The 19,715-nt window shown below is 37.5% G+C and overlaps 1 protein-coding gene across 2 annotated transcripts in view; it reads left to right on the top strand.

Moving 5' to 3' along the window:
- The window catches only part of LOC117406040 (E3 ubiquitin ligase TRAF3IP2-like), a 42,683-nt gene extending 23,303 nt beyond the window's left edge, over positions 1–19,380 (top strand). The window contains exons 3-11 of one of the 2 annotated variants that reach the window (XR_009329520.1): positions 2,306–2,964; positions 4,998–5,040; positions 8,060–8,127; positions 10,791–10,888; positions 11,403–11,471; positions 15,062–15,181; positions 15,681–15,755; positions 16,443–18,687; positions 18,787–19,380. Coding sequence is in view for 1 of the 2 variants with exons in the window: in XM_034009727.3 (XP_033865618.1) it covers positions 2,306–2,964; positions 4,998–5,040; positions 8,060–8,127; positions 10,791–10,888; positions 11,403–11,471; positions 15,062–15,181; positions 15,681–15,755; positions 16,443–16,589 (1,279 nt within the window). In the remaining variant the exon portion in view is untranslated. Of the gene's footprint in view, positions 1–2,305; positions 2,965–4,997; positions 5,041–8,059; positions 8,128–10,790; positions 10,889–11,402; positions 11,472–15,061; positions 15,182–15,680; positions 15,756–16,442 lie in introns of both variants that reach the window. The other variant, XM_034009727.3, reaches the window with a different exon arrangement.
- The last annotated feature ends 335 nt before the right edge of the window (positions 19,381–19,715 follow it).

Raw genomic sequence — 19,715 nt, 5'->3', positions numbered from 1 at the left:
ATACAATGGTTTGCTGTCGAGATGGCAAATGAAGAAATTAAAGTTCTGTCTCTGGATAACACAAGCTGGAGGGGGAGGGGTGGATGGTGCTCAGTTTTCGAAATTAAAATTTTCAGTGTTAGCTTATATTTTGTATGTTTCAAACATATTCTACCATAGTACTTCTCTTACACTGTCTTGTACACTAGGTATTCAGTACATATTTAACTGAACCACTACAACCTCTACAGGTACCGCCCCCCAGTGCGTTGGCATAATATACCCTCCTCCATAAACGGCAGCTCCGCCATATAGAGTTTTTACGTATTACGATTTGGTAGTGGATTTTAATACAACTTTTTGTTTAAGTAATATGCATTATACAAATCAAAAGATCAAATTTTGCATGTGATGTGCAGCTCCTGGTTTTCGAAATTGCCATTATTTAATCAACATGTTGGCTTCAAAGTAACTGAGATTTTTGGCAGCATTTTAAAATAGCTTTTGATGAGGAAACACTTCAAATTTAAACTGTCACTGGCAGGGCAGGAGCTCCTCTGGGCTGCTGCAAGGCCATAATAAACGCTGGGGTTCTGACCGTCCACACTACCCAGAGAAACATCCAGTATTCATTATATGACACTGCATGTCCAAGCTGACGATCTTCATTATATGAGCACAGCATGTCCAAGCTGACGATCTTCAGTTAAAAAAATATTTGCATTTGATACAAGATCTGTTTGTGTAGTCGTTAGACCCCAGCTGATTCTTCAGTAGTAACAAGAGTCACAGCACACACTGCTGTGTTTACAAGAAACAAATGACTAACTATTGCTCTATCCCGTGTTGTCCATATCGCAGAATTTTGTTTCCGATATGTTCCTGCTTGTATTTTTTTATTCACACATTATAGGTAAATAATCTTGGTTATTACTTTTTCCCACTTTTATTTGCGAACTTTGGCCAGAGTGTTTCTTCTAAACAGTGTATTCAGTTTATGCTCCCTCTGGCGTTAATTCTGGTGCTCTGATTGGAATGAGTGGTGTATTGTGGGAACAGAAACCCAGCACTGTTGCAGGAGGGAGTGTGATCTGGCAACAGAGGACACAGAAAAGGTAGCATAATGTGTTTCTTGTAAACTTTGCAGGGTGTTCTGTAATGGCTTCTTTTTTTTTTTTGGCTATATTAAAAAATGTGAACGACTTTAACATTAGGTTGGGTTTGTCTTGAATCAAGCTGCATAGATAATGTATTTAAATAAAGTTTGTTTTGCATTTCTGAGACACAGAGTTTAGTCTGAACACAAGGTTTCACATGTCAATCAAGTTCCACAGCAGGCGTGGCTTACATACATTTGGATGTTAGAGCTACTGATATCTCCAGAAATGCTCATTCATTGTTTTGCAGAATGATTTTCCAAACTATTTTAATGAAGCATCCTCCTGGGGGGAGCTTGGGTAAAATCTAATTATTTATTCTGTTTATATGACATTTATTTCTGGACAATAAACACATAATGCTTTGAGATATTGGCTTCATACTCGAGACATTTGATCGTGGATATCATACAAGAAAAAGTTAGCCTTTTTGTTATGATCATTGTATAAAGTCTCTGCCATCGCAGTGTCTCAGCCTAATGTATCAGAGACTGTTTGTGCCAGTGTGTTGGTAATCAATAATGCAGAGCACACACTATAGTGGTTTCATATTTGGTACACTGCTGTATTATATGATTCTTTCAATGACGTTCAATTACACATGGAAAAAAAATAACCATTTCACTAGGACATTGTTTTACCCTCTGCTCATATCAATGATACGCATCATAGTTTTTACACAAACTATAGATACAGCTTCTAAACAAGTTTTCAATCGGGACAGAAAAGTGTTGGTCTTGCATTTATAGTACTGTATATTTGCTGTATACTGGTTAGGAGAAAAATCTAATTTAAAAACATTGGAATAATACAACGTTTGGCAAGTGTATTCTTCTTTTCAACTTGAAAGAAGCAAGGTTTCCCTCAGTTCAGGCTGTGGGGAATTCCAAAGGTTTCAGTGCAAAAAATGCAAAAGATGAAAGGACACATTAAGTCAAGAAATGACTGCAGTACCTTGTTAAAATAAATAAAACAAACAAGTAAATAAATAAATAAATAAATAAAGGAACTGGGGACCTCAACACTTTTAAATATAATTTGCAACTAGTATATCTATATACAAACAAAAGTATATGTGATTTCATTGTATTGTTAGATATTTACTGTAATTGTCATGCAGACACCTTAAAAGTTCTTCCTACTCCTTGACTGCGATTTTCTATCAACAGGTACAAGACACCACTTGACAGCCACAGCCTCTCTTCCTCTGGGAACTACCCAGAAGAAAACGACGAGACTGTGAGCAGCGACTCTGTCCTTGACACATACTCCGAGACCTTCCCCAGCACCCAGAGCAGGTCGCCCATAAACATTCAGCATCACATGGCCGATGGTGACCACCACAGAGTAGCAGGGGCACAGTCCTGTTACAACCCCTTTCGGCAAAGCGTGGCACAGCATCTCCACAGCAATTACCAGCAGCAGCAGCAGCAGAGCCACTTCCATAGTCCCATGGGAGAGTGCTCTAGCTGCTTAGACACGCATGCCGGAACCTGGCCCAGCATCAGCTTCAGCAGTGGATGTGGCTCCAGCGGGGCTAACCCCAACAGTCTGGCTTCCTGCCCGCCCTCTGAACACTATATGAGCTATCAGAGACAGGACTGCACCAGCCAGCCACATGCCCCCTCTCCTGCTGTGGGCAGCTATAGCCTCAGCATTAGTCACCTGGAGCCGCCCTTGTCCTTGCATTCCATGCCCCCCACCGGGACCGCTAACCCCTTTGTGCAGCCGTACCCCTGCAGACCCCCAGCATGCTGCCCTCAGTATCCTGTCGATGAGTACAGCATGCAGCCTTCCCATCCTCCTGGATACTACCTCCCTCCACCAGGTACACACTGCAGCTTTTCAATGTGCATGGGCTGAGCATTAAAATGCACTCAAATTTTTCAAAAACACACAAATATTAAATTAGTTTTACATGGCTGAACTCCTGTTAAATATATTTCAATTGTAAATCTATGACAATCTGGTTAATATTTTGACACTGTCGACCCAGGGGACTTTTTTGACCTGAAAAAAGAACAAGGGGTCACAAATGAAGATTAGATAAAGGGGCATTCAGAACAGAAAATAGGAGGCACTTTTTTACACAGAGAATTGTGAGGGTCTGGAACCAACTCCCCAGTAATGTTGTTGAAGCTGACACCCTGGGATCCTTCAAGAAGCTGCTTGATGAGATTCTGGGATCAATAAGCTACTAACAACCAAACGAGCAAGATGGGCTGAATGGCCTCCTCTCATTTGTAAACTTTCTTATGTTCTTATGTTCTTAAATTATACACAAAATAGATATTCCCATTATCTTTTATTTAATTTCCATTTGGCTGCTGCTCGCAGGTGAGAGAGTCGTCTCGCTGTACGCTAGTAGTTTCCGTAACAGCAAATTATGCTTCCATTCATTTTTTTTTATCTCGTTAACATGCATTTTGATTAACGAGTTCCCCTTATTTAGTCATTGAGACAGGAAGGGATGTACGTGATGTGCGACAATTAAGCTTTTTAACAAGAAATGCGCTCATTAACAACCTCATCGACTCAATTTCAAAGCATTAACGGATTGATTTAATTAACACATTTAGTTTGAAAAATCTTGCTACTAAAGCACTAGTTGCTATACCACTTCAATATAAGAACACTGGTTTTTGAAAATCCTGCCCGGAATGTCTTGAAGTGTAAGGTAGGGCTCTGACACTGAATTCTCTGAAAGGGATGGTTTGACTAACTTGTTTTACTGCATTTTGATTTCGTTAAAACACAAGCAGCAGAATGTACCAATAACTGAAGGCATGAAAGGAGCTGACTGTAGATATTGTAGAGAGGGTGCAGCAGCAGTTGATTCTCAATAGCATTGTACCTTCAGAGAAGAAAATATATTGCACACAAAAAGATGAACAAAATATTTAAAGGGTGTCAGTGAAACAGGAACAAAATCAAGGGGTCTAAATGGATTTTAGTTAACCTTAGTTGAATTGCATAAAGCTAAGTAGCTGTCCAAAAATGATCAGCATTTTCTGAAAGCATACATTGTGTGCGCTGGGAGGGAGAGGCATAGACAGTAGAGGCATAGGAGGCAAAAATAGGGACCCTTTTAATGAGCTTGAAATGTTCACATGCCTTCCTGAAACAGTACTGCACACACCAGAGATGTCACTTTTCTCAGAGTTCATGATATTTACTTTTGGTTAAGAAAAAGGATCCTGTTAGCACACGTTTCATCCTCACAGCACATGGAGGGAGTAGAGAGTTTAAAAAGCCATGGAGGGTCAAAAAGCTCCAGTATCTCGCTGTGTATGTTTAAAATGTTTCTGGGCCAACCAAGTGAATAGCATGGGTGATAATTTGAAAATGGTATACATTACCACTTTAGATTAAATGAAAATGCTATTCATTGTCCCATGGTGTAAAATTGTATCTTGGTTTGTTTCCCTGTATTTCCCTTGTTATACAAATACATGCAATTCATTCAAATAAGTACAATAATAATATAGAAAAGCAGATAGACCCTCATACAGTCCCTTACAAAAAAAAGCTTCTGTAAGCTACAAAAATAAACACGACTGGATTGGAAAATTATTCTGCCTGTCATTGTGAACATATTTCATAGGTCTCACATTTTCTATTTGATCGCCAAATGTTGCAAACTCGTCAGTCAAAGGAAAAGCAGTGATTTGAACTTGGAAGCCAAAGAGTTCTTGTTAATGTAATAAATACAGTAGCAAACAGTTTGAATGTTTTTAGTTTATTTTACAATTAAAATAGTCAAGAAGAATCACAATCTGAAAGTATTTTCAATATTTGCCATTGCAATCCAGCCCTTGTTATGATAACTGATGAACTTCAATCCTATCTCATTTTGAACAGGTCCCCCGTGCTGCAGACCTCCTGGAACTGTTACCACTCAGAGGTATGACTTTGCAGTGTACTTTCTATCTGCCCTGGTGTTGGATTGGTAGAAGCCAGGGTCAAATGGGGAAAAGGTTGGGGATCCATTATTATTATTATTTATTAGCAGACGCCCCTATCCAGGACGACTTACAATTGTTACAAGATATCACATTATTTTTACATGCAATTACATTATTTTTTACACATTATTTTTACATACAATTGCCCATTTCTACAGTTGGGTTTTTACTGGAGCAATCTAGGTAAAGTACCTTGCTCAAGGGTACAGCAGCAGTGTCCCCAACCAGTGATTGAACCCACGACCCCACGGTCAAGAGTCCAGAGCCCTAACCACTACTCCACATGTTATATTGCAGGATATTAGGATCTGTACCTACCACCATTTGCCCTGATCGCAGCCTTAACACGATGAGGCACAGACTCCACAAGGTGTCTCGAGAGATGTTAATCCATTTAGGGGTAGATGTACTAAAGTGTTGCGCCTGTCACAATAGTCGCAAACCAGTTGCAAACAAGTAGGAAGCCTCGGGTGAAATGTACTAAACATGCGCAATGCTGTTAGCGACTTTTTAGGGAATTCTGATTCAAAAACACTTTATATACAAGAAAAGGTATACCTCCAATACAATCATATAAGCACAAGATTTAAACTGACTTTGGACAAGGCCTCAGTACAGCTCAGTGCATATGTTTGTATTAGAAAGCACAGATATTCATGGAGTCAATTCGAAAGAGATGAAAAGACTGATAAAAATGTACAATGTTTGATATTTATACCTTTGTAAACAATTGTTGACTCCCCTCCCATTTGTCTTACTGCTGTTCAATGATAGGGGTTTCCACTCTATCATTGCACATTTCCTCTGCGGGGGAAAAGGTGGGGGGGGGGGGGGTATTTGAATACCACGTTGTACCTAGCAGGGCGCATCCATCTTGTCTTTCAGTTCCCCTCCCCCATCCCACACTATCTCTGCTAATCTCCTGCCTTTTGGTGTTTAGCTCAGACACCCATCTGTGACTTTGAGTTGTGCAGAACTGCACGTAGCTGGTTTTGCTGATGGGAAATGAAAGAACTCGAAACTTACACAATACTGTATAGAAACTTAATATAAAAGCATATTAAAGCAACTGAATTAGTAAGCACATTAAAATGACTATAAAAACACATTCACACACAATTTAAACATGATTAAAAACAACTTAACGATAAAAGACACACACATACACATAATGTAAAATGTATAATTAATAACATAATTAATATCTCATGCAGAAAGCCATCACTACAGCATTGTACACCAATTTGTACAATGCAGCAGCATGATTTATTTTGTGTTACCAGTAGGCTAAAGTAAAACAAAAGTGCGCTAGGTATTCATTTGATTTTACTACTGTACTGTATACTGTATTGGCCTACTGTACAGATTTATATTTTCACTTAATGTAATGTGTAGGCTACCCAAAACACATGTGTGTTATTTCAGCGCAGTGATTTATATTTAAAATACATCGAGAACTGTAAATGTATGTGTGTGTGCGATTTTATTGTATTGTTTTTAAACCCGACACCTCCTTATGTCAGACAAACATGTCCGATTTAGCGAGGGGCTACTGTGTGATTATGAAAAGCTTTTTGGGTGTGAAGGTGGGGGACCCACTATAGAATCTGATGGGATTAAACTGCCTTTAATTTTTTATATATATAACAATATTAAAATAGGTAAAATGAAGACGGAACAGAATGCATTGTACAGATGATGTTTACATTTGACAAAACAATGTTATTTTGATTCTTACACCCTTGCATGTATAGATGTTATCCTTCGGGCACTCTCTGCTGCAGCAAATCACAACTAGCTCCCGCTGTTTATCTGAAGTGTCGCGCAACACATGCAATGTATGCTAGAGATCTTGCTAAGAAGACGCAACACCTATTTAAATTAGTATATTGCGGCTCTTTTCATTAACATATTTTCTCTTAGTACATACGACAAAATGTATACTTTGGTAATTGTCGCAACGAAAATGCAAATTGCGGTATGTTTGCGCTTCGAATGGCCCATCTTAGTACATCTACTCCTTAGTGTTTTAATATTTCATGCAACTGGAGCAAAGGTAGGCAGAAGATCTTGATGACGAATATGTCGTAGAAACATGGTCAATTGTATTGAGATCAGGGGAGTGTGGTGTCCATGGGAGATGACTGAGTCTCTGTCACGCTCCTTAAACCATTCACACAACAACATTGTGTTTTTGTTATTGCTAGAAAAACAATTGGCACGAATGCTGTATTTGCTGTTTGAGGTGTGATTACTTTATTAGTGTTCCTGTGGTGCCAGGCACACGGTCCTTTGTTTCCGGGGGATGGGGGGTGGGGAGTTGATGGTTGGTTTACAGTGGAAACAGACTTGCTGCCAAGTTCAGACTGGATGGACTGGATGGAGCATATCAACAAAGGATTATAGTTTATTTGGAATTACATACACTGTGGACTCCGATAGCATCACATTTAAGCATGAGAAACCTTGCAGAACTCAACCAATGCAATGCTCTCTAACATAATGCCATATTAAGTTTACAATTATGTTGCTACTGTATATATATATATATATATATATATATATATATATATATATATATATATATATATATAGGCAAATGGATAGTTAGCTGTATTGGTATTTACCAAATTATCAAAATACCATCATAGGCATATGTTACAGTGTAAAGATATGAATTGGGGTTAAATTGTATGTATTTGAAAGTAACAAGAAACCAATTCAGAACAGTTGCGGACAGCTAACCTAGCAAAATTGCGTTTTCTACAATGATTTCGACCCATTCCACAGTGGTTTGAGACCTAGACAACTATGTAAACTATTGTGGTGTGAAAAAGATAGCTGTAATCCTCCTTATAATCCTAGTGTAGATTGATTTGATTAAAAATCATTACATGGAGAACACATTGCTGTTGTTGAAAAGAAATATATAGTATTTACTGTTGTCTTTTTTTGTAGAGCACACACCACAACAGAACCCTCCAAAACAAATGGCATGTACAGCATGCCTCTCCCTCTGGAACAGAGTAAGTATTGTTATTAATCTGCCTGTCTGAGGCTGGATTTCTCAATGCTGGGTTGTGTCAGTCGACTGCTTCCTCTTTCCTAACTCCACGATGTTCCGTTTTATTGAAATATGTAAACATGTAGGCAGGTGATTGTTGATTGCAGTTGTTATTGTTTTGTTTCTACAAACAGTTATGACGGCCCAAATACATCAGTGTACAGCTGTAGACAGGCCTCGTACAGTGACTAATATCTTTTTTCAACACATTTTATTTGCATTCTGTGTCAGTGCCGGTACTCTACCTACAGAGCACATAGACAGCACTAAAGGCTGCTCCCTCAAAAATGACTTTTACAGTTCACAAAAATGAACTAAGCCACAAAGACATCACATGCTTGCAGCACGGTAAAACCGTGCCAGTATCAGATTAGAAAGGATGCCGATAAGGCATAGCACAGCATGGAATTTAAAAAATATTGTGAGGACAATGTGTCACGGTAAGTAAAGGGTGCGAGTGGCATGCCAGCCTGGTGTCATGGAAACCAGCTTTCAGATGTAGTTGATTAGCTTTATTTTTTAAACACTATATATTAGTTTCACTTCTGTTTAGATCATTTACATAGACATCCATGTTATATTTGTCTAAAAATATTTGTTAAAAGACAAAATATTAATGACAATAAAGGGACACAGATCTTTATTAGCAATTTTTTTTAAAAGAATACATACCAATTCTTAAATTTATGTTTTGATGCCTTTGGCTGGGCATAAATCTGAAATAACTTTTCTAAAAGGAATAAAACCATTCTAACAGTATCTAACAATATAATACTAGCAAGGAATTATTCAGTATCTGCGACTTCAAGTTGTTCCTTGACACTTTTATGGCATTAAAATGGTTTTATTGTTTTTTTTAATCATTGTTGATTAAGGCCCATGGTGGGTGCTAGTTTTGTACTTTAGAAACAAATAGACTGACGTAAACACATGGAGAGTATATGAAAGGTGTGACAGTGCTCCCCATTGCATCCCATTTCTTTCAGTTCTCTAAAGGGGGTCTTCAGATATTTGAATTGGAATAGAAAATTAAATTACAACTGTGACGTTGTTTATATGAGTTTCCCAATTAATTACCCCCCTACAAAATAAAAAGTAGTATTGTAAGTATGTACATGGAAAGTGTTCCCTAGGTGTGGTGGTGCTTCCCATTACTCTCGGTTCTCGAAAGCGAATCAACAACTACTGAAACGCACCATTGTTGCTACCGCTGTGAGGGAGAGGCAAAAAAGGAGAAGTATAAAGCAAAACATGCCAGAGTAAACGTGTTCTCCTTTTTGTTCTTTTTGTTTTTCTGACAAACATTACAGGCTTATGTTTTAGGGATCATAGATATAAGTTACTGTGTACAGTGTTATTGTTTTTAAGAGATGTCATCTTGTGCAGTTTGGATGAGAGGATAGCAAACTTTGAGCTGGCTCCTCAGACTGTGAGAAATGTTTTTAACTGTGCTAGATTTTCTATGCACGGGATGACATCTACAGTATACACAGGATATAATGTACTGGAATTTTGACAAACCCCTTACGATTATTGGTTGATTTCTCATACATGATTTATAATTAGGGCTTCTGATTTTTGGTTTTAACCGGTAAAACCCGATAAAACACCCCCGATACAAAAAAAATGAAATCGGTGGATAGCCAATAAACACCGGAAAACACAGGAAAAACTGTGGAAATGGTTAATCAATTCACGTTGACGTTATCCTTTTCCCATTAAAAAATAAAGCCTACTACAAAAATAATAATAAATACATTTCCCTGTGCTACTGGACAATGTCCCACCTTCCTGACTTGCATCTATCATTGATTCGTTCTGAATACTTTAAACCCGCCCCAACTACTGAGTGACAGCACATTCCTACATTTCTATTGGAGACTCTGCTTGCGAGATTTAAAACGAGATTACAATCAGGGTGGAGGCTTGTTAGCGGGATTTAAAGCTGTATTACAGTTAAGATACAGAGGATTTAAAACAGAATTGTGGCGAAATGTACAAAAATGCCAACACACAAAAACCCCAGAAGAATGTGCCCGTGACCATCGGGATTTCACTGTGGAAGACAAAGCAAAGGAAAGAAGGTATTGTTGAGTTACTACTATACATATATTGACAGAAAAATAAAAACACTCAAGTGTTTTAGAAAGTAACAGAAAACACTAATTTCATACAGTATATCTAAAACGAAAGCCCCGAAAAAAAGATTTACATAAAACTGCTAAAAATAAGCACCGAAAAATACAATTAATAAAACCCGAAAAGCCCTATTTATAATACAGATGATGCTTTGCTGATAGGTGAGATAATAGGAGGGTTAGGGGTGCGCTTATACGACAGTGTTTCTTAAAGGCAACTATGAGTATGAGTATATCAGCACACTCCTAATAAGAGTTTCCACATTTTGTGTTTGTTAGTTTTCAAATAATATTCAATCCAGATTTCAACAGTTGGCATTATCAGCAATGGATGACAAATACAACTGAACTGCTGGTATTTTAGTTTTAGTCAGATGAATAGATATGTTGAGCAAGTTAAGGTATTAAGAAGATAATAAATAGATGCATCAAGATATGCATCAGGTGTAGTATGCTGACCTCTTTGTTGTTCCTATTTTTTTTGCAGGGAAGGTCTTTGTCACGTATGAAGCAGACAGTGACATGCACGTTCGCGAAATCTTAAACTTTGTCTCTTTGCTGAGAGGGAATGGATTCGACACACATGTAAGGGAGCTTTCAGTATTATTTTATTCATCGTTGTGGTCAGTGGCTTTCAGTGTTTGTTTCTGAAAGTAATAATTTTATTTTATGTGTTGATTTGTGAAAGCCACTGAGGTTTGAAATGCTAACTATGGTGACAATACTGTCATGCATTTCTGGTGATGTGTTGTCTTATTTGTTTCAGTTTCTTTAGGATTCAGAAATGAAATGCCCATAATGAGTAGTTAACTGGCAAGTCAAAGTACTTCTATATTGTCGTAAAAGAGAGGAGAGGGGAACAGAATGGAAGCTCTGATTATTAGCACAATCAGATTCAGTGTGTGGTAGTAGACATTAGGAAAGTTAACTGTAGAAGGGTTCAGAATTCAAGCCCAGACCGTGATAACAGGGTGCGGTCTATCGGGGTGTTCCTGGGTTGCATTCTTGTAACTACAGTTACAGCCTCTTGTTTAACATTATAAACTAAATTAACACTTTAGCTGCCTGTTATTTTATTGCATCTGATTCTTTTTTTCAGATTGACCAGTTTGAACAGCAGTATAGAAGCATAAGCAAAATTGACTTCATGGAAAAATACATCAGTGAGGTAAGGAAAGTGCAAAAGATTTGTATCGGTCTGAGAAAATAAAAAAATCTGACTGTTTGAAGTATTTAGTTCTGTCATTGCTTAGATCAGCTGAATGGATCCCAGTGTATCTGCCAATGGTTTGTTGCGTACTCTCAGTCTCACAGTCAACAGAGCCCTAGGCTTGCAGTTGGGCCTCTCTCTGCAGGTAGGTGGATACATGCTTGTATCGTAGGTGGCTATTATTGTCCGTATGTTGTTAATGTAGCTCTGTCTTTCATTTTAGTGTTTATTTTATATCAGAGACTCTACAGATATAATTAATAAAATATCAATGGTAGACAACCTTCCTGATGACACTTTGTTGGTCACTTTTGATGTCAAAAGTCTCTATACAAATATCCCCCATTCAGGGGGCTTAGAGACTCTAGATTACTACTGTATCTAAGGAATCGCGAAACGGATACATTTCCACCTGCTGAATTTATTAACGAATTGCCGTATCTTGTTCCAAATTTGAATTACTTTAGTTTTGAAGATACATTTTATTTACAGGTGAATAGCACGGCCATGGGATCAACGTTCACTCCTAACTATGCAAGTTTATATGTGGGTTTCTTTGAAGAGAATTTTGTCTATAATGTTTATGAAAATGCTTTCTGTTCAAAAATTTTGAAATGGTATCGATATATAGATGATGTGTTTTGTATTTGGACGAGGACTGAAAAAGAATTGAATGATGTTTAAACAATGTCAATCCTAATTTGAAATTTACTCTTGAATATGATAGGAAACAAGTACATTTTTTAGACATGTGGATAGAGAAATCAGATCAGGGTCTAATGTATCAAAAAGAAACTGATAAAAACACGTTACTTTTAGCTAACGGCTTCCATCCTATGCCTTTAAAAAGAGGTTTACCAAAGAGTCAGTTCTTTAGATTGAGACATGTATGCCACACCACAGAGGAACTTGTAGATAAAGCCACAGAGGTGAAACAAAGATTCGTCACGCTTTTGATTCGGCTTTGAATAAACCATGTGTAAAGCCTAAAAATTTGATTTTTAAAAATAGTGGTACTTACTTCCTTACTAAAACAGAGTGCTGTCATTTGTTAAAGGCGAGTATGCACCATCCCCCTGCAGTTGACTTGCCCATACATTGAGACTGCACGTCTACATCCACTGAATTGGTTGGAAGTTAAGGCAAAGCTTTGCCAAGTTATACAGATGTGGAAATCAATTAGAAACAGCCCCAAAACTCGGTTATACAAGGGCATCTGGCATACTTTAATAAGGTCAATGTATGCAGCACGTTCGTTGTCATGTTATTTGTCCCATCCAATAATTTATTTTATTAGTACCGAGTCAAAACAAAGAAGACGTGGCTATTCGGGTCTAAAAGTTCATTTAAACAAGTTTCTTTTTTTTTCCTCTCCATACTTGTTTGTATGCATTGGCCCCTAAGAGATGAATTTCACGGTGACCCCTCAATTTCACCATTTCTGCGAAATCCGCGAAATCGCGATTTAGGTAGGTCCCTAATCGTGACATATACTCCAAAATCCCATCTATTCAGAACGGCTATTAATAAGCACTGGCAGTTATTATCCACAGATCCGTCTCTAATGACACAGTTAAAAGATAAATTGGTACGTGCAAATTTTCAACCTAAGAAAAAAATTCTGACACAAACTCTGTTAAGCCCAATATCTAATGGTAACTATAAATGTGGCAACCGTGCTCATTGTAATAATACCATAACAACTCAATAATTATTCACCCTTTAAAAAGACAAGAAATATCCAATTAAAGACATAATTACCTGTACTTCAACTAATGTTATCTATATGATACGATGCCCCTGTGGTTTGGCATATAGAGGAAAAACAACACATATGCTCAAACAAAGAATTAGTGAACATAAAAGCTCTATACGTAGAAATGATCGTGATTCGCCCATAGCGTCCACTTTAATGATCATAGCCACAACACTTTCACGTTGAGATTTTATGGAATTGAAAATATTAAAACCCCAATAAGAGGAGGAAATGTAGATGAATTAGTGAAGAGGAGAGAAGTTTATTGGGTCTACACCTTACAAACTTTAAAACCGAAAGGCCTTAATGAGGATTTTGATCTGCGATCTGTGCTATAACAACTTTTTGATACAAGTAATGTGATTGGACTTGCCGGTATCATTTTGATTGTATTGCGGACATATGATTGTACATAACGACTTTTTGATATAATGAATTGCCAATTTAGGAGGGTTTCAACGAATAGTTATAATGTCTGTACTTAGATTTATTGAACAGTTGTATTTATATATTAGTAATTAATTCCGGAAGTGTTGCACTGGTTAAATTGTTAAGCTTTTGTGACATCTAAATATGTTATATGATATATTACGTATAATGTTACAACGTATGGTCTAGAGATGCCCGCTAACAGACTTAATTCTATTTAGTAGTATGAAATTTGATGGCTCTTAGATAATTGATCCGGTTGAAGAGTATTCAATTGAACTGTGATTGCTAATTGGTGACAAGTGTGCTCTCGTTTACAATGTATTGACATTTCCAAGATGATTATACTCAACCCAAACGTTTTGTCTACTTTTCTGTTTTATTTCTTTTAAACAATAAAGTGAGACTGTGCAGGATTTTTCTTTTACTTCTAATTTGCTTTGTGATCTCCGACGCACCTACGGCTACACCTGCAGGTGTTTGATTTATTTTGTCTACTTTGGTAAAATGTCCCCAAACAATACTTTTTTAATTACATTTTTTCAAATCAGAATTTTTGAAAAGTTTATTGGCTGCAATCTTATTCCTGTTCCATTTGTTACCGGCTTGTTTATTAATAGTAACCACAGTGGTTTAAGTATAAATAATTATACCATGATTGCCGACAACACCACATTGTGTGATATCTTTTATTTTGTAAAATACCTCTATTTTATAATTAAGAGCCATAGAAAGGCTTATCATGGTTAATGGGTCTGTTCAAATCATTTATATTTGTTGCAATACAAGATTTAATATTTTTGTAAACGATTAACAATTTTCCAATCGATTATTCAAATAAATGATTACACGTGCCCGTCCCTAAAACTGAGATACATTCATTATGGTATTGCATGTGTACTGCATTCAGTAATTAAACTAATTGGGACCTGATAATCACATTGTTTGGAAAATAGAATGACAACTGTAAAATCGTTTATGGCTTTCTTCTAAAAATAATAGTGATACAACCCTTTCACCACACTGGACTGTAAATGCCAGGGCTGAGTAACACATTTCTATGAGAACAGGGAAGCTCAATAACAGAAGTGTCTGGATAATGGGGTTCAGATAATCAAGGGTTAACTGTACATGTGTGTCAAACTTTCTCAGTGGTCATAATGCATAAAACATCGTACAGTATCTCAGAACACTCAGACACTCCATAAGTCAGTTCAAGTTAATGATTCTCTTTCTTTTAACAGTTCATTATTTGAGACTATATTGCAGACCTGTATTGGAAATGATTACATACGTGTTTTGATTGTCTATGCAAGCAGCTTGAACTGACTGACAAAGTGACACTTTTTGTTTTTGTTTGCAGAAAGACTACTTGATTATTATAGTAATCAGCCCCAAGTATTATGAAACCGTCAAACCATGTCAGTATATCAGCATAAAGAATGACGAGAGTGCCTTGCATACAGTTTACATCTACAAACAGGTAGGACATTTTTTTAATTCTGCTATCACACATCCCCATTGTGTCGCCAGTTGCTCCCATGCTCCCCCCTTGTCTTGAATTACAGGCTCTATTTTAATGTTGTGTTTCCCATGTATCTTTTCATCTGTACTATTCCCACTCCTCTTACCGAAGAGCACTACATGTAGTACAATGTAAAGCATGACAATAACAGCGACTATAACTCCTATCACTTCTTCATCGGAATTTGCCCCTATTCAAAAACATCACTTAAGTATTCCAAAACAGTGGTGCTGGTATTCAGAAAGCACCCTATGTAGTGTGACATGCTGTTTTGAAGCTTACTGTTTTTGTAAGTGAAACAATGTAAACAGCTATGGAGTCACCCATCTCTGTTTTGGGGTGGTATTAGTGAATACTGTACAGCTGGCTATTCATATTCACTGTACCACACACTCCACAGACTGCTTTTTCAAATTAGTTTATATAGAACATTCTCCAATCTTTCTCTTTTTTTTAGCTACAAAATGAGTACATCCAGAATGGCAGTAAAAATTTCCGCTTCATTCCTGTTCTCTTCCCTGGAGCAAAGAGGGTATGTTTCAGAGTGACTGGTGATGTTCTGTTGTAATAATAATAATAATAATAATAATAATAATAATATACAAATTATCAACCTGATCAAATCCATTTGCATCATTACTGTTTAAAACAGAAGAAAGCCTGCTAATTAAAGTAGTATCTTAAATACTGGGAACATTTAAATCAGATCCAACTAGTATGGGTAAATGGTGTGCTAAGAACGGACAAACCTGGATGGGATTTCTCGTTCCCAAACTTTTCTAATGTACGTACACTACAGTATGTTCTGATAATATACTATTTTTCAGTAGTGATTCAAATAACAAAATCTTTACACCATGATCGCAAACGTATTGCACTCTGCTTTAGTGTCCACTAACTCTTTATCTGTTTTTTATTTAGTTGGTTGACATTTGAGCAATTGATCAACAGTAGGAGGATCTAGGAAATGAACCAACTAAAGCTTAGTGCATAATATTTGATGGTGTAACTGATGAGCATGCATAGACTGGAAGGGGTGTAACTGTCGTACATGTTATTTTCTAGATATGATTAAACAATGAGATTTGTATAAACCTGGTTATGCCACATTAAATACCCTAATGACATTTTCAAAACGCCTCCAACTCATGAAGATGGTACAGTAGTTTGTCCCGATCTGAGGTTCAGATCTTACTCCCATCTGTCTCTACCCCTCCAGAGCCACGTCCCTTCCTGGCTGCAGAACACCCACGTGTATCACTGGCCCCAAGACATGCAAGACATACTGCTGCGGCTGATGCGTGTGGAGAAATACAACCCCCCGCCCGTCGGGAAGCTCCCCACCATCCTCTCCAAGCGCATTTAGGAGCCTTGCTGGGGACCTGCGCGAAAATACCGGTTCTGATCAACTTCACTTCTGACAGCATGTTGTTTTATGAGGCTTCAGGTCTACGCAATCACTGTTCTTTTAGTACAGTGGTTTTCAACCATTTTAAAACTGTGCCCCGTTCTTCTTGAGGTTTCAGCTCAAGTACCCCTTTACAATTTTCACTCTACTGAATGGTGCCACAGTTGCAATACAAGGCAGAATAATCTGATTAACACATTTCTTTTTTTCCTGTTTATTTAATATATAAAATATGTCACAACAGTTTGGGACTGACAAACTTCTGGTTTAGGACAGAATGCCAAACAGTAATTCTTAAAAATCACAGGTCTTTGTCTTTGGACGCACAGATTTGGGAATCTCTTCACACATATTGGCAAAGTTATAGATAATCCAAAATAGTCTGCACTGTAAATGTTTATCATGTTACCTTTTACTTCCCATCTCAGCATAACAACTGTGGCTCATGACTTTTTTTAGACAGGTGAACCACAAATCACAAAATAGTTATTACCATCCCCACCAAGTGGCTGACGTACTAAAAGTAAATTGACTTTGTTCAGCTGATTTCGTATGCCTCTGCTGAGAGCATTTATATTTTCTATAAAGACACAAATACAATATCACAAAATCTTTCATTCAGCATGAACAAGGCAGTTTGTCCTGCTGTGGCAAGAAATTGGCAGTTTTAGATCCATTAAAAGAGGTAACCTTGCCTTATTTACAGTAAAGATCAATCTGTCTTTCTTTATGTTTGCCGGAGCAAAAATGCAGAAAGAGTTGAAAACAGCAAAATTCATGAGCAGCACAGAGTGCTTTCCATAGGCAGAATCCCCAGACCCCTGCTTCACCCACCCTAATATCAGAGTGGAATCAACTCATACTCTACTTCTGATACATACTAAACAAAAATGAAATATTTATGCACAGTGGCTTAGAGATAATATATAACACAGTTTAAAAAATCAGTTCAAGATCATTATTTTCTTTTACTTTCATTTGTATTTATTTTTTATTTCTGAGTCGTGCTGCATACCCCCTGTGACCCTTAGAAGTACCCCCAGGGGTGTACGTGTACACCCGGTTGAAAGCCCCTGTTCTGGAAGAAGGGTACGTATCCACCTGGAATGCCAGCTATTTTCTTAGTGGAATCAAACCACTTTTAGCTGTGGTGTGATCGTTCCAAACAGGGAGGGTGTATCGGGGAATCAGAACAGGGGCATTAGGCAAAGGTGTTCATTTTCTCATTCAAACTCTGCTGGACAGATAAATGCTTCTACTCAACACTATCTTAACATAAACTTGTCTGTGACGAATGAATCAGTTGTGTTTCAGAATGATGCATCACTTAAAGGCAAACTCAGACTCAAACTCTTAATTAGTAAACACATGACTGTAAACTTCTGACCTGATTCTATTTATCACAGGCTATACCAATACACATGACTAGTACTGTATTTAATATCATTTTAACACACAACTTTCAACTGTGTTAGACTAAGGTCTATTACCAATACTATAAATAAATGAAGTGCTACACTCTTAGTCGATTACATCAAGCTTTGAATATGAACCCTGTTTTTGTTAACTGTGTGACTGAATGTACTTCATGTGTTTTCTGTTTCACAAAGGGCTGACGTTTTCTTTGATGCACACAATCTCTGTATAAAGCAAGGCTTGTCAATGCAGCCGATAATGGGGCATTTCCAAATGAATACGTTGCATTACTAAAATGTGTACTTATCCTTCATCTCTGTTCATTTTTCATGTTGAAATATGCTTTCTTTGATTTACAAAATAAATAAACAAATACAATGAAATATATTTTGTCAAACATTTAAAAAAAATCAGTTGAACAACTAATACAAAACAACTTAAACAATGATAAGTGTATGCTAACACTGCACAACATTCCTATGCACAACATTCCTATTTACCTACACTAGAGTTGCCGTTTGTTGTTCTTTTCTAGAGTTAGACATGAATGAAGCCAAAAGTTCCAGCTACCTCAAAACATTAAATATAAAAAGTATGACGCTTAATAAAGAAACGTACAATCCAACACAATCCAGGATGGGTGTTTACTGTAGCATGTATTTTCAAAACTGCCCTTGAGAGATTTGCACAGAGAATGGAAGTGCTTGACAAGAATTATTTCACTGGCCAACTCCTTTAGACAAAGCATTGCCACACCAGTACTCCAGGTCTTCAATGAACGATAGCAGGGGCTTCACTAGCTATATATAAGGATCTGACAGGAATAAAAACACTTCGTATGTGTATGAGAGGCATGGATAAAAAACTCTTTTTGAACATTGTGACAGGGTACACCCCGCCTCTGTGTTCATTTGTATTTTTTTGTTGTATTATTATGATTTAAATGTATTCTTTGGTGTTTAAAAGCACAATGTTTGTTACTGTTTTACAGCATGGATGGGGTTAAAATTTCCCACCCAGCTAAGTGCCTAATGTGGCCATCTCCAAATTAATTAAGTAATTCCCAGTTTGGAGATGGACATTATATCTAAAGAGCAGATCAGCTGCTCATTAGAGGGTGGTCGTTTGTTCAGAGCAGGAGGAACGTAAGAAGTCAGATATAAAAATAACTATTGCTGCTGGCTTGAAACCGGCATGATACTTGTTTTATTTAGTGTATGTACTGTTTTGTGTGTTTATTTTGGCCACCATGCTGTTTTGTTTTGAAGAAGTCCTCTGTTTTGTTTAAACCTTTTATTTTGATTATTAAAGAAAGAGCGCATTTGCAACTCAACTGTAGTACCTTGCCTATGTGTTTACTTCCTGGTCTATGACGTCACCACTCGACCATCCTATCACGTGTGGGATTACGACGCCACGTACCTAGGCCAGAGAATTTTTTTTTTTTTGAGGGAAGAGGGTCCACGGTGCCTACACTGCACAGAGGTAGGACACCGGCAACTGCCCCTTTTGGAGAGACCAAGAAGAAAGCAACCTGTAGAGGTGGTGGCGGCTGAAAAGAGAGGGAGCTCTGTGGTGCAAAGCTTGTAGAGCATTGGCATACGAAGACCCCCTCTTCTGGGAGGCCTGTGGTCACGGTAAGGTGGAGTCGGTGGAGGACTGGTTCCT

Source organism: Acipenser ruthenus, chromosome 9, assembly GCF_902713425.1.
Source record: "Acipenser ruthenus chromosome 9, fAciRut3.2 maternal haplotype, whole genome shotgun sequence".
Classification (NCBI taxonomy): Eukaryota; Metazoa; Chordata; class Actinopteri; order Acipenseriformes; family Acipenseridae; genus Acipenser; species Acipenser ruthenus.
The sequence above is the reverse complement of the archived record's forward strand: the minus strand, read 5'-3'. Positions and strand labels throughout refer to the sequence as shown.